At 41.2% G+C, this 16,599-nt stretch overlaps 1 protein-coding gene across 4 annotated transcripts in view; it reads right to left on the bottom strand.

Moving 5' to 3' along the window:
• ARHGAP26 (Rho GTPase activating protein 26) overlaps positions 1–16,599 on the bottom strand; it is a 528,120-nt gene that overhangs the window by 381,024 nt on the left and 130,497 nt on the right. For all 4 annotated transcript variants that reach the window (XM_078150504.1, XM_021004972.2, XM_078150503.1 and 1 more), the window contains exons 2-4: positions 9,237–9,332; positions 6,903–6,964; positions 3,375–3,446 (exon numbers count right to left, since the gene is read on the bottom strand). In XM_078150504.1, the coding sequence (XP_078006630.1) occupies positions 3,375–3,446; positions 6,903–6,964; positions 9,237–9,332 (230 nt within the window). The remainder of the gene's footprint in view (positions 1–3,374; positions 3,447–6,902; positions 6,965–9,236; positions 9,333–16,599) is intronic.

Genomic DNA, 16,599 nt, shown 5'->3' with positions numbered 1-16,599 from the left:
ATTCCAGGCAGGTGAGATGTCCAGTGAAAAAGCGTGGAGATGCACAGCATTTACGAACCCCCAAGAGAAGATCCTTTTTGCTGAGCACAGAGTATAGTACAGAGAACGTAAATAAATTCTTGAGTCTGGCATTTAAAACCCTTCACAATCTGGCTCCAGCTTACCTTTCCAAATTTATTTCTTGCTACTCCCCTTACATTTTCTGTCACCAGTCAAAAAGGCTTACTTGCAATTCCCCAAATGCAACAATATATTCTTCCTGGATCCCTGCCTCTTGGAGTTCCTCGCTTCATTCAAGGCTCATCTCATGGCCAATTACTAGGGAGAGCTATTCATGACCTCCTCCTTTATCCAGTATATATCTCTGTATTTGGACATTGTAGGTACCTGGTTTCATATAGGCTTCCAGAAAGCAGGGACCTTTATCATTTTGTCTTTGTATTATAAAACCATAGTGCTTTTGTATGTAAGAGGGGCTTATATTGGTCTGGATGGAATGCCCCTGTATTATTTCATCTCACCCAAAAAATGTCACTTGAGCTAGAGTATTCCCCACGTGGAGATCAAAGTGACAACAAATTTTCCTGGACAAAGGTGATATACCCCTTAATGCCTGCAGATGGAGCTACTGGCTGTGTCTGGGCACTCTATAACCATTCTGCAAATGGATTCAGTAGCAGAAAACCCCTGAAGACAGTTCTACTTCTATTGGTTTCTAACAAAATATTTTTCCCACGATTGGCCTCCAAAACATTGCTAAGGGCCAAAGACACTACAGGTTTCCTAGTTATTAACCAAAGGGGAAGATGAGACTCTATCCCTCTATCTGCCCCCTCCTCTTCAATCACACTACAATCCCCTTAATTAAGGCCTTTATTACCTCATGCCTAGACTAGCATAAAATAATCCTAAATGCTTTTCCTGCCTCCAGTCTCTCCCCTCCAATTCACAGTGCCCAAGTAATCCCAATGTGCCACTCCTGCACTCAAAATCAGCATGCTCTAGCTCTCTCTCAATCATTTTTCCTTCAAGGCCCAGCTTAGGATGTTACCTCCTCCTTTTCCCTGACTCTTGAATGTGATTTCTGATCTTCCTAGAATTACGTATAACACATTGTGTGGCTGTACCTCTTCACACTTATGTTCTGTTGTCTTGAAGTTATGTGTGCAGGCATTTTTTATCTTTGCTATATGTGTGTATGCGCACTCACACAATATACATATATATGTGCATATACATATATACATATATAATCTTAGGTATATTATATATATACATATATACATATATAATCTTAGGTATGTTATATATATATACACATACACATATATATAGATAGGTAGATATAGATATAGATATAGATATAGATATAGATATAGATATAGATATAGATATAGATATCTTTGATATATTTATATTTAGCCACAGGCCTTGCATACAGTAGGTATCTAATAAGCTGGACTGATTTCAGTGAAGTCCGCACTGTTTTTTAAGGAATGAGCAGCATTCCCTTTTGCAATCATTTAATAATCATACATCAATAATAGTGGCATCTTTGCTACAAGAAGTCTTAGTTCAGAATCTTAATGCTCCTTACTACAAATGCATGTTCCACTGGGCATCATAAGGGATCTGGGACACACCTGGTATAAAATATTTCTCCCCAAATTAATGCAATGACCATTAATCTATCACTACTATTTTTATGTCAACACTTTGATGGAAACTTATTCTACTAGCTGAGAGCACAACCCATCTAGACCTTAATAGACGGTCCTAATAAGGTGCTATTGGCTAAAAAAATTCCTACCAAGGTTCCCAATCCTCTAATCATATAGCCACCTCTTTCCTCACTTAGGCTACCCCTAAGATCACAGGAGCATGGTTCCTCACTAGGCACATCCTTAAGTCTTTCTAGTCTGGTAGAAGCTGAGAAGGCTTGTGCTCTCCTGGCACAAATTTGGATAATGTTGTCTCTTCTGACCTCCAACTCTGAGAATCTTGAGCTTTTTTTAAGGTTTAATTCCAGTACCACGTCCTAAATAAGGCCTATTACGATTCCCAGAGTTGTTAGCACTCTCTCCCATTCCCAAGAACCTCAACATTACTCTCTATAGATAGATAGATAGATAGATAGATAGATAGATAGATAGATATAGATACATATATCTATATAGAGATACACACACATATACATGTATGTATACATATATATGCACATACACACACATATAATGCAATATATATTATATATTATATATAGTGTGTGCGTATATATATAACATATTTTATTTATTTATTTATATGTGCACGTGTTATATCATGTCCCCTAACCTCAAAGGAATGCAAGCTTCCTAATGGCAGGAATTGTTTCATATTTGTCTTCATATCTCAGTGCCTGGCAAAGTACCAGGCCCATATAATAAAATGTTTGTTGAAAGAATGAGAACCCAGGGTCACCTTCATCTTCACCCCATAATGGCCCAATAAAGGAGAACTACAGTAGAAGAATCATAATCATTATATTTGTTCATAAGAATAATTAACTATTAACAGTTATATAAAAAGAAGCTAAGGAAGCAAAGAGGATAAAGTGCTGGAGTCAGGAAGACTGAATCTGGCCTCAGTGGGCAAGTCACTTAACTTCTAAGTTTTCTTATCTATAAAATGTGGATAATAATCACCTACCTCACAGGGCTGTTATGAAGAACAAATGAGATAATACACATAAAGTGCTTTGCAAACCATTAAACACTGTATGTTAGATTTTAAGATTAGTATTATTGCTGTTATATAGCCTTTTGGTATTTACAAAGTAATCTCTTCACAACAACCCTATGAGACAGGTAATGTGGCAGGCAAATGTTACTGAAGGCTTAAAAATCTATTTTGGGGGCAGCTAGGTGGTACAGGGAATAGAGCACAGGCCCTGGAGTCAGGAGGACCGGAGTTCAAATCTGGCCTCAGACACATAACACTCACCAGCTGTGTGACCCTGGGCAAGTCACTTAACCCCACTGCCTCACAAAAACAATTTTTTTTTTAAATCTAGTTTCAAGACTTCAAATAATAAAACCGTTCCGACCAAGAACATAAATGTAAATATCACTTCAGGCATTCAGAAATTTGTGAAAAACAGGTTGAGAAATGTTCAAGTCACAGGCTCATAGGCATTTAGGATCACAGATTGAGAGCTAGAAGGCCACTTAGACATCATTAAGTCCAACCTTCCCCATCCCTCCCTGGCCGTCCTCATTTTTTATAGATTAAGAAAAAGAGGCCCACAGATTTGTCACACAGAGAGTCACTGGTAGAACCAAATGCAAACTGAGATCCTCTCCAAAAGCCCCACACAGGTTTCTGAGAGATCTCACCTTGGCAGCCCCAATCTGTTCCTTGCGGAACTTTTCGAGCGGTGTGATGAGCACTTCGCTGGCATTTTCAATCTGACAAGAAAAAAAGCAAAAAGAGAAATGTGATTTCTATGCAGTCACACAGCAGCCCCAAGTTCAGCTACCCAGATCATCGAAGAAAATATATGAGTGGCAGAGAAAATACACCATACCCCATGCCTAAATGAACACTGGAATGAACACCACATTGCACGGGTATCATTTGAAAAACAATGTTTGCCCCATAAAGAGCCAACAGATAATAAAGAGCTTTTGTAATTATATGTGAGGGTAGCTAAGTAGTAATGCCATTTTTAAAAAGAGAGAGAGAATTAAGAGGTAGTTTCTAGATGTTAGACTACAATAGTTTTAAGAACTTCAGCAGCTCAGTTTCTGCTATTAACAAACACTGTCCAAAGCAAGTCAACTGAAGAAGTCCATATTTATTCTTTTTTACACTTTTACTAATAAACTTTCAACATACCACACAAAACCTCAGCAGACCATCAACTGAATCCCTCACCACAATGTACAACCCCTCTAAATTTAGATTCAATCATTCTTTCAATAGACATTTATTAAGCACCTACTGTATATACAACTTCTCCACTTGATGTCAGAAATCTGCCTAGCCTAACAGGAAGCACTTCTGTAGAGGACGATTCTTTATGTACAATTGAATTTCTTAGTTCACTATGTTCAGACACGTGGAAGTGGACTGATATAATAATGGTGGATGGTAGGCAATATTTCCCTTTAGTGAGTGGTGCTTAAGTAAATGAAGATGATGGCATATGGGAAATGTCTTGAGCTTCTACGAGCAGGGATGTTATTTAAATTCATTTAGTTCACTAGAGCCAATTATTTACTGTCCATTGAGGCACAGTCCATTAGAGCTGGCAAGGGTCATAGTTATCATCTAATGGTCTAATCATCTCATTGTACAGTGGAGGAAATGGTAGCCCAGAGGTGAAGGGAGTTGTCCAAAGACATACTGCTAAATCATACATGTTTTATGTCTTGTCTTTGAAATTGAAACTGTAAGCTCTTTGAGTACAGGAATTCTATCCAATACTATTTCTTCATCCCTCACACTACCCATCAGCACATAGGAGTTAGTCAATAAATAATAAAGAGCCAACCAGCCACAGGAAATGGGGGCAGGGAAGTGATCCGGAGAAGCAAGAGACATTGATGTAACCAAGGGTAACCTGACTCACTGGCTCTAATAAGCAGAATTCATAGCCTGACTGAAAAGAATAAGCCATTGTTCTGTCAACACGGGGTCAAGGCAGTTTGGAGAGCAGTGCATTGTGATGTTTCCCCACCCCCAACACTAAATTCTGCCAAGAACAAGACCCCAAGGGAGTCACTTCCCTCTCTCAGGCAGATGCATTCAACACCCCTACCACAATCCCTTTCCCCAACCCCCAACCTCCTACGGTGAATGCTCTAGAGAAAAGGGATGATGCCTACCTCTGTTCTTGGAAGCTCCTATCCTGCCTGGAAGACAATCTACTGATTGTGGAGTAAAAACTCTGTTATCTCCTAAACCAGCATGAAGCATATGCTCTCTGCTAAAGCAAAAAGCAGTAGCCAGTCAGAGAGGGAGGCATCAGCCTGCCCCCCTCCCCCACTTCCAAAAGCTTTCTCTGCCAGCCAACCTGCTTGGTCAAAGGCACTGGATTTGGGGGCATGGAAAAAGAGGAGGAGAAAAGTACTCAGTAACCAAATCCCCTCTAACCCTTGGATACTTGCCCAGGGCCTGATGAGTGAAGAGGCCATCATACCACCAAAAGCAGCTTTCAAACCACCCTTTAAGACTGGAATTTAAGGAATTCTGAGGAAAAGGCAAATAGACTTTATAGAGTCCATCACCCACTACCCCACACTGCCAAACTGGAAAAGTGCCAGCATATCAGCAGCCAGGAAAGGAAATAAAAATGTTGAAGGCAGTATTTAATCCTTGAAATTAAACAATGCCCCCTGTTCTTAGGAGCTCAGAGCATGTTACATATGCCATCATCTCCATTCACTGAACATGACTCACTCTATTGGACTCTGAAAAGAAACATCACCTGCCACATATTTATATTCCACTTATCTCTTGAATGTGTTCCATAATTAAATCCCTAATCACCTCTCACCTGGACATCAGCAACAGCCTCCTAATTGGACTACCAGCTTCTAGGGTCTTTGCACTTCAATTCGTCCTCCAAAAAACTGTCAATATATTCCTAAAGCACTAGTCTGACTATGTGCCTCCCCCTTTCAAGAATCTTCAGTGGCTCCCTATTGCCTCTAGAAAAGTGCTTCCTAACCCATATTGTGTCATTGACCCCTGTGGCAGTTTGGTAAAAGCTATGGGCCCCTTCTCAGAATGATCGGTTTTAAATGTATAAAAGAAAATACAAAGGATTACAAAGAAAATCAACTGTCATTTTTTTTTTAAGGTTCACAGATCCCACATTAAGAACTTCTCTGGGATAAAATGTAAACTCCTGAGCTTAGAATTTAAAATAGTCCTTCTCAGGCCAACTTCAGCCTACCATTCCAAATTGATTTCCCAACACTCACAGATTCTTATTTCTAGCTAAACTGGCTTATTCGCTTGAGATTAGCATTACATCTCCCTTCTCAGTGCCCCACCCCCTTTCTAATATACTATATTCTCTCCAATCCTTAGAATCTACAGTTTCATTCAATAGCTCCATTCTCATGCCACATCCTATTGGGAGACTGTTCTCCTAATTTAGTGCTTGTTCTCCTTCAAATTATCATGTGTATATTTATCTGTTTATATCAGGGGTGGGGAATCTGTGGCCCTAGGTCCCCAAGTGTGGCCCTTTGACTGAATCCAAACTTCGAAAAACAAATCCCCTTAATAAAAGGACTTGTTCTGTAAAACGTGGACTCAGTCAAAAGGCCACACCCAAGGACCTAAAAGGCCACACGTGGCCTGGAGGCTGCAGGTTCCCCATCCCTGTTCTATGCTATTCCAGAGAATTGGAAATATGAGAGAATATCAGAGGTTCTCCACCAGTGCAAGACTTAAGAAGTGACTATGGTTTATATGTTGCATCCCACCCCCACCCCAGGAAAAGTTAAAGTCAGACTACTTTTTATTTTATTTTTATTTTGTTTTTTGCATCACAAGCATCTAGCACACTTAATAAATGAGTCCCATACTGAACTGGACCATTAAAGATTTGACATAGTGAAGCTAAGTGTGTTAATCTAAGTAACATACTTAAATCAACAAAAAGTTAGGAGTAAAGCACTGACTTGCTAATTCCTGGGCCAGTACATATTAATCTCCTTTTCTTAAGCACCTACTACGTGCTGGGCACTGGGGATACCCCCCCCAAAAAAATGAAATGGCCTCAAAGAGCTTCCATTCTAATGGGAGAGATGACACCCACAAGAACCGGGTCACAGTTCAGTGAACCCCCAAGGTGGGGCAGGGGCAGGGTGGGTGTTTGGTGCTAAGACGATCCTAATCATACCTACCATCCGTATCCGCTCATCTTCAAGATTCCTGAGAACAGTGGCAAACTCTTGCAAAGACCTTGCTGAAAAAGACAGAGGATGGGGTGACAAGGAGATAATGAGCTTTCAACATTCTGTACTATCCACTCCCTTTCTTTGTCCCCAAGGGATCCACCCTCCAACTCAGTTCAAAGGTCAAAAGCCAGTCCCTTCCCCACACTGGCTTCTTTTCTCTTTTTCTTTTTTTAATCAGTGACCATTAAAAAATGATCTAGAAATGTATTTTTGTACTATGCAGCAACGTTATGGCCTTTGTGGAGAAAAAAAGGATTTCCTCAAGGAAAAGATGTGACTATACCCAGGAGTATGGGGACCTGGGGGTGGAAAGAGGAGTGGCCCTCGAGACTAGAGGGGAAGTGGGGGAGAGAAGTACTATAGGAATAAATACAGTGAGAAGCTTGCTGGGGAGAAGGTAGTCTGCTTTGGAGTTCAAAGATTTCCTGTCCAGAAAATGACCTCCTCAACCCTTTGTCGTCAGTTTCAGCTAATTCTAATGGTGTCAGGAACTTGGCCTTTTCCTTCAGCCACCACACCAACCAAGCAGAGATCCCAACAGGGGAAGCACAACACTGGCTTTCCCTCATATCCCACAATACAGACAGCCAGTAATTTCTATAGCTTCTATGAATAGCAGGGCTCAGATGAACGAGCAGGATGTGGAGTGGGACCCCACCACACCATCACTAAATCATCCCTAAGGGTCACAGGCAAGTGTGTTACACCTATCCTGAGGCCAAAGCTACATGTACAGATTTGGGGTCTCTATCTTGAATTTTTCTGATACGGATTTTGTAGGCCAGTCTTTGGAATGGTTTTTGGGTTTTTTCTGTTCAGCTGTTTGGTTTTTGTTTTGTTTTGGGGGGTTTTTGAGGGGGAGGGGGTTGAGCAGTGGTGGTACCCTGAGAAAGTACAATTTCTTGATTTTTCTATCCTTGTTTATCCAACCACTACAGTAATAATAATAATAGTAGTAATAACAATAGTAACCAAAAAATTTATATTTACATAGCATTTTAAGGCTTAGAGAGTACCTTATCACAATGAGTAATCCTCGTAACAATCCTGTGAAGAAGTATCACAGGTACCATTATCCCCATTCTACAATTGAGAAAAGTGAGGCCCAAAGAAGTTTTTCTGACTTGCCTATGGTCAAAGATATTAAGTTATCAGAGACAGGTTTTGAATCCCTGTCTCCTGGCTTCAAATCAAATGCTCTCAAAATCATACATTGTCAGCCAAAGCAGAAACAGGAATAGTATATGGTGAACTGATTTGGCAAAGGCCAAATCGTTGAAAAATTTGTTTCGTCTCTCCTCAGCCTTCCTTATCTACAGGTATTCTCTTCTATTTTTTAACCCCTCTATAAGCTCCAGACATTGCGATTGAGCACAGCCATTAAAGAAAAGCCACAGAATTTTCCAGGCTAAAGAATTATAAATAGCCCACCTCCCCATTCCCAAGATACTCAAGGCCTCAAAAGCTCAGTCCAATAATGGGCCTATTGACATGGTCTTCTGGACTCATGACAGCTGTAGGCAGCTGAGAGGCCTCACAGTACAACAGAAAGATGCCCTACACCCTGGACATGGAGTCGGGTTTCCTGACTCCTTGTCTAGGGCGTCTTACTGCTGTACTGAGAGGCCTCTCAGCTGCACATAGCTGTCATGAGTCCAGAGAAACTTGGATTCGAGTCTCAGCTCTCCCAGCAGTGTCATGAGTGAGGTTTGGGACAAGCCCCTCAAACTCTGTCTCGTTTCTCTTGTGTGTGAAGTAAGGTGGGTATTGGACTAGATCAGTGGTGTAAAAAGGATCCCTGCACAAGTCCACCAAAAACTAACATGTTTTTGTAGTTCAGTCATTTCAGCTGTGTTCAACACTTAGTGACACTGTTTGGGGTTTTCCTGGCAAAGACACTGGAGTGGTTTCTTTCTCCAGCTCATTTTACAGATGAGGAAACTGAGGCAAACAGAGTTAAATGATAGCTAGTGAGTGTCTGAGGCCGAATTTGAACTCAGGTCTTCCTGACTCCAGGCCTGGCGCTCTATCTACTGCACCACCTAGCTGCCAACATTATGCACTATATTTTTATTTATTTTGTTAAACAACTCCCATGTCTCTGGACTAGATGATCTTAGATGCCAACCAGCTTGAACAATCCATGAGTGTAATATGTATAAAAAGTAAAATATTATTATCAAACCATGGTCATACATTCTTTCTCAGAAAGCACGTCATTATGGAATCCCTAAGAAAAGCATCTCAACTATTTTCAAACTTACCAGTTCCCCAACTTACCGATGCACATTTCATCATCTGTCTCTGCATCTCCTATGCATTGGAACTTAAATTCATTTAGGGAATCAGCAAATTTCCGCTTGGCAGAAGACAAATCTGTCAAGAAATAGAGAAAAAGAAATGTATATGAAGTAGTGTTTCTTAACTAATTACTAACAGCTGTTAACCATTTTACTGACAGGGGTTCTTATTTAACACAAAAGGGGATTTTCCAAAGAGGGTCTCATCTATACATTTTCTGCAAATTAAGAGTCTCAAACTCAACATGTCCAACATGGAGCTCATTATATTCCCTTCTAAATTTTCTTCAATATTCCCTTCTAAATCTGCCACTTTTCTAAACTTCCCTGTTTCTGTTGAAAATATTACCACCCTTTCAGTCAAGCAGGTTACTGTCCTTGGGGACATGCTCAATTCTCACCCCATATATAATCAGTTACCTTTAATTACCTTCACAACCCCTCCTGCGTTTTTCCTCTCCACTTAAAACAGTCGTCACACTAGCTGAGGTCGCTTATCACCTCTCACCTGGGCTATTAACTGGCCTCCTACATCCATTCCAATTTCCACACAGCCACCAAAACTTTTTTTTTTGGGGGGGGGCGGGAATTTGGGTCACACAACTACTAAGTGTCCAGTCTGAGGCCAGACTGGAACTCAGGTCCTCCTGACTTCAGGGCCAGTACTCTATCCACTATGACAACTAGCTGCCCCTCAAAATAATCTTTATAAGATATAAGTCTAACCATGTCTCTCAACCACTGGAGAAATCTTCAGTGGAACTCTGTAAAACACAAACTTTTCAGCCTGGCCCTTGACAGTGTGGCTCTAACTTACTTAGAGATCTATTTCATACTATTTCCCTCCCCTCCCTATTTCAGCTAACTAGGCCTGCTTCTTATTTTCTGAATTCAGCACATCTCCCACCTCTGTGCCTTTGCTCCTGATGAACCTCGTATCTGAATGTACTCTCTCCTTACCACCACTAGAATTCTTGGCAGCTTTAAAGCTGTAACAGTAATGTAGCATCTTAAGGACCACATCAGTAGTTATGAAGGCTCAGATGCCCACATCTTACACAATGTCTTTCCTGAACCTCCTAATTGTACTGTTTATATGTTGTATCCCTAAAGTTCTCTAAGACCAGGGGCCATATGTTTGTCTCTATATCCTCAGCACCTAAGGATAGTTTTTTTGTCTGTTGACTTTGAACACTCCCCTAGATATCTTCATAATACTACTAATAATGATCTGGCATATATATGATCTTTAAAGTTTAACAAAATTTTTACATACATTATCTCATTTGATTCTCAGTCCTATAATACAATTAGTGTAAGAATATTACTCCCACTCTACAGATGAGGAAACAGAGGCTTAGTGTTCCTGAATGACTTGCCCCAGGTCATAGTTACTAAGTCGGTTTAGTTGTGTCAGTCATTTCCAACCCTTCATGACCCCATCTGATGTCTCCTTGGCAAAGATACTGGAGTGGTTTGCCATTTCCTTCTCCAGCTCATTTTACAGATGAAGAAACTGAGGCAAACAGGGTTTAGTGACTTGCCCAGAGTCACACAGCAAGTGTCTGAGGCTGGATTTGAACTCAGGAAGATGAAGCCAGTGCTCTATCCACTGCGCCATCTAGCTGCCCTTAGTTATGCAGTGACAGCACCCAGATTCTAAACCAGGTCTTCTAACTCCAATACCGGTGATCTTTCTACCCAGTCTGTGCAAAGAGATGCAGAAAAAGTCACAGCCATTAGTTCATAAATATGGCCAACCTGCTGTTAACCCTGATGGCAGGTGACCTCACACTTCCTCTTCCTCCTGAAGTATAAAATAAAAGCAACACATCCCTAAATGACCTCATTAAAAACAACAAAACAATATGGGACTTTTTTTTTTCTCCCAAGAGTAACCTGGCAGATCACGGGGACCTGGCAGATGTCAATTTGAACTATTTCATCTGACCTTGAACTCCAAAGGACTCCTCTTTGCCAACAGGAGTCCCAGGCTCTTGCAACCAATGAGCACCGTATGAGAGTGTGCACGTACACATATGGTGTTTATAAAGTACTCCGAACTCCTTGTGGAAGATTAAAAAATAAGCTTCTGTTTAATGCAGTAATAAAAACAAATGATCTTTCACAACGCCTTAACTTCTGCTGGGAATCTGAAACCTCCAAGCTAACTTTGAGCGACCTGAACTGACAAATGCTATTGCTCAGTACAGACTTTTCGTAGCTCAATCCCATATGTGCCCTGTGTAGCCTTCCCGGGGAGGCCTCTAATCACTCCAATTGCCTTCATGGCTTTTTCTCCGGGGACTAGGGAAAATGGCATTATGTTTAAATGCCTCAGGGAAGGGAAATGAGGCATGCCTGTCAGCAAGACCTGCCTCCAATACAGCTGCTCCAGCTCACCAAGAGCGTCAGAACTCCCCAGGAGAAAGGGACCACAGCCCTCCAGACGCAGTCCTCAGGAGTTACTAAGTCCATCACCGGAGGATGGGGCAGGGAGGGCGGCGTTAATTCCTCAGTCCAGAGATCTCCAGAGTTAGTACCATTCTAATTGTGTGTCTCTAGATCTCCAGGGCCTTAAGATAATTCCTTGTCCATAAAAGATGTTTTGAATATTTGGCTGGCTTTTCTTTACACTATGAGCAAGTAGATGCCTCGGTGGATAGAGTACCAAGCCTGGAGTCAGGAAGATCTTCATGAGTTCAAATCCAGCCTCAGACCCTTGGCAAGTCATTTAACTTCTGTCTGCCTCAGTTTCCTCGTTTATAAAATTAAGATAAGGATAGCATCTACCTCCTAGGGTGGTGGTGAGGAGCAAATGAGATTAATTATAAATTGCTTAGCACAGTGTCTGGTACATGACGCTTAATAAATACTTATTTCCTTCCTTATGTATTCACCAAGGATACCCTTGATCCATATGTAAATTATTCCCTTAAGTGCATATATGTGTAGATTACTCGAGTGTGTGTATACAAGTGTGTGTGTATGCATGTATGTATGTATAGACAGAAGAGACAACAGAGACTGGAGAAGGAATACGCATGAGTTGGAATGTTATTGTTATTATTATTATCATTATTACATATTCCTACTATTACTGCTGCTTGTCTGTCATTGACTGATGTAAACTGACAGCATTACTCAGGGAATACAGCCAGGCCTTGGGACAACTAGAACAGGCAGATACAGAAGTTAGAACTATGGAGGATCTTCGGATCGGAAGAGACAGGATTCAAACCCAGGACCTCTGACTCTAGATGTGACACCCTTTTCTACCACACCATGACTGATCAACAAGCAGAAAGGAGAATAAATTGAGAAAAGAAAAGGGGAAGGCAGGGAATCCTACCACCACCACCAACTCCCCCTCCAAAAAGAGCAGCACTTGAGTTGACCCATATGGTATTGTTTGTACTGCTTCTCACCTTATGAAAAATGTTTCCCTGGTCTTTCCTTTACAAAGGAATGACTGTGAGAAGAAAAATAAAGAAGGTTCATTTCTGTACTTTCCCAACTACCTATTCTTTGCTTCCCCATCACAGGGGAACAGAAAAATACAAACAAAAGTTCTCCAGTTGGACAATCAACCTAGCCAAATGATAAAAGTGAAATGAAACCCGGGCTTGGGCAAGAATCCAGAATCCTCATGAAGAGCTACTAGGCCAGGAGCCCCTGCCAATGGGGACCAAATATAAGAGAGTGAACAATGGTGCCTCTGTGAAGTCTTTTTACAGGGGGACCCACTTAGTAGCATGCATGGTTTTCAACAGGACCTGTCTGAAACGGATAGTCCTATGTTTCAAAAAGTTACCTCAATTTCTCTGTCCAATAACACATAGCACACACTATCTGTCACTAGCTAGTCAATGGCTCGGTGTGTGGCTGACAGGGATGCCAGCTGCCCTGGATGGAGCAAAGTAAAAAGAAGCTTTCCTGGTTATGGAGGGTGGGGGGAAGGGATTTGATATTAAGACCCAAGCTAGCTAAAATAACTACATAGGAAAAGCAAGAGAATCCCAAAACTTGGCTTCAAAAAAAGAACACACTGATTCACACTTCATAGAGAATCTTAAAATCAAGATAAAGCACCCTACGAGAATGAACTTGTAAAACCTTCTTCAAAATGAAACTGAATGCTCTTGTAACAAGAATATCCAAGCTTGACCCTAAAAAAAAGGACGAGAAAATATACCTCCCTCTTTTCTTTGTAGAGGTGGGGAGCTATAGACGTGGGTCATTGCATATAGTAGCAGATTCATTTGATATATAAATTTTGTTCAACTGCTATTCTCTCTTCTATCCCTCCCCTCTCTTTGTTACAAGGAATGGCTCTCTGATTAGGGGAGAGAGACATTTAGAAATGAAGATGACATAAAAACAAATGATAAATAAAAAGGCTTTTTAAAACCTTTATCAACCTCTCCATGATAACAGTTAATAATAACAATAGCTAAAAGTACTATCTCATTTATCTTCACAATACCCCTGGGAGGTAAATATTATTTATCTAAATTTTACAGATGAGGAAACTAAGGCAAACAGAGGTTAAGTGACTTACTTAACAGCTAGTAAGTGTTAGGCTAAATTTGAACTCAGGTCTTCCCAACTTCAAACTTGGTGCTCTATCCCCTGCACCTCCTAGCAGTTAATTTTCTGCTCTCTTATCAGTCAGACCTGTTTGTATTCACAGGAAACATCCCAAGCTATGTTTCCCATTATGCACACGAACTGATCCCCAGGGCCCTACTCAACTGAGGTGATCAACCAGAGGTGACAGCAGAGTGTAGAATTTCTGCATTCTGGGTTCACCTTTGGTATCCAAACTGGCACAATTCCTAAAAAACACTTTCGGAGTCACCCACCACTTGGAGATTCCAATGCAGAGTCAAACCTCCCCACAATGCAACAATGGGAGGGGGTGGGGGGGGAGATGAAGCAGGGTGTCAGGGAGAATGACTGGGCTGGGCCTCAAAGAGGAGAGGTGGAGACGTGGGACAGTGAAGGGCAGGGTGGGAAAAGGAAATGGGAAATCTGATTCACCACCTAGTTATGATACGGAGTTTATTCTGCTTGAGTTTTTGTTTTTAGACCGAACCTGTCTTTTCACTGGTACAGGGGACTGCCTAAAAGGAAATTCCCTCTACCAACACCAGCTGGCCCTCACTCTCCCTTAGCGTTGCCTAGGACGTAAGAAGTTAAATAACCTTCCCAGGGTCACCCAGTAGGCATCTGAGGTGGTACTTGAACCCAGGTCTCCCCAATTCTAAGGCCAGCTCTCTCTATATCACACTATCCTAGTCTGAAATATGCACACGCTCCCTATCAGTATAACAAAGAGTACATTTCTGGTGCATTTTTAAAGAGATTTTGCAAATATGGGGACAACCAGGTGGCACAGTGGATAGAGCACTGGCCCTAGAGTCAGGAGGACTTGAGTTCAAATCTGGCCTCAGACACTTTGACATGTACTGGCTGTGTGATCCTGGGAAAGTCACTTAACCCCACTGCCTAGCAAACAAACCAAAACAAAACAAAAACAAAAAAGCAAATAGGACCTTTGCTAGACCATTTTGATCCGGGTGGGAGGTGAAGGGGTGAGAGGTAAGGCCATAGGCCCATCCAAAGCTATCTCCTGTTTCCAAGACCTCAGCTGGCATGCCCATGTATCAGCAACTTTGTTTGGGAAACACAGCATATTTTCCTTTTCACACCCATGGAGGATTAGTGATATCCTGAATATATTATGCGCCTCAGACACCCAGTCAGGACAGATCCGTTCCAATTATCATTCACTCTGACTCTGAGAGGAATCCAAGAGTCACATTCCACCACAGAGAAAGAGAAAGGAGAGGCTGGTGAAAGTGCTGGGAGCAGGCCAAGTTCTCTGGCATCTTGCTCCTATAACCAACTTCATACACAAGCACACAGAAAGAGGAGCCAAGCAGAGTCAATAATATTTACTCTGCAGAAACATCTGTTGCTAGGAAGGCAGAAGCCTGACCAGGGCTGAGATAAGATGTTAATTACCAGCATCTGGGCTGTGCGTCTGTTTCCCCAAAATCAATATTTTCTACCTCTCTTGGGGGAAGAGACCACAGGGAGCCAATAAGGGATTCTGGAAGAAACTAGAAATCTAGGTCTCTAGGCTTTATTCTTCATCAATGCTACTTGAAAAGAGTAGTTCTTTTTTTCTTGGCAATTCAAATTCTCCCATTGAAAACTGGGAATAACATAACTAACTGAAGTCAACAGACATATGCTTTTGTTGGAACAGAAAGTCTAAAGTAGTAATAACCAATAAACATTAATGAGGCTGCAACCCTAGTTGAATTTTACCCATCTATTGCCAGAAAAACCTCAGTCAAAATTATCTTCATCTTCATTTTTGAGAAAATTTAAGTCTCCAACGTGAAAGACAAAAAACTCCTAGGCCAATTTCCAGCATTTTCCCAATAACCTAGGCAAAGTATTTTTATTTAATTCCCATCCAAAAACCCCTATCCTCACCTGCTATATAGATCACACCATCTTCTCTGCACCATACAATTCACCCTCCACATGGTACCAAAATATTCTTCCAAAGGCATAGGTCATGTCATTTCCTTGGTCAAAAAAATTTAGGGACTATTCAGCATGGTATGTAGGGCCTTCTACAACCCAGCTTTAACTGATATTTCCAGAACTGTTTCACATTTCTTCCCTTTAACATAACTCTGTTTAAGCCAAACGGGTATACTAGCTGTATTCTGAAGTGAACTTTCTATCTCCCATTCCTTTCGGCCACACGTACAGATCTGAAACATACTCTTTCATCACCTTCCTTCAAGATGGGACTTCCTCCCTTGAAGTCTTCCCTAATTGCTCCTTCTCTCTTTAAACTACTTTGAATCACATTTTTCTACATAGGTGTGGTATCTCTCATTAACGCCTTACAGTGAAGAGGTGTTTTTAAAAAGTTTTAAAATAGACAGTAGTCCATATAGCTATGTCCATACTGCAAGATCCAAGCATCAGTTCTTACAATGTAGGACGTGAAAGCAGGTTTGGATGGCTGCATGTAAAAGAGGATGAGACCGCTCCCTTCTCTGAATTATAATCACTGCCTATGCTCCACAATCTAATGCTTTGGCTCCATACCAACTTGCATTGTTCCCTAATTGTTTAATGTATGGTAGACTCTTCTCCCCAAATAGCAGCTTAAAGGTTAGGCTGCTAATCTACAAGGTCCCTCCCAAATCTGACATTTTATGTCAGATCAAACAGGCAAAAAGACATAGCACTAGACATACCCAAAAACCCAAACAAACCTGTGATCTCATCAATTAAGACGTTCCCTCCAT

The sequence above is a fragment of the Phascolarctos cinereus genome, unplaced genomic scaffold, assembly GCF_003287225.1.
Source record: "Phascolarctos cinereus isolate Bilbo 61053 unplaced genomic scaffold, phaCin_HiC Scaffold_2;HRSCAF=192, whole genome shotgun sequence".
In the NCBI taxonomy this organism is placed as follows: Eukaryota; Metazoa; Chordata; class Mammalia; order Diprotodontia; family Phascolarctidae; genus Phascolarctos; species Phascolarctos cinereus.
The sequence above is the reverse complement of the archived record's forward strand: the minus strand, read 5'-3'. Positions and strand labels throughout refer to the sequence as shown.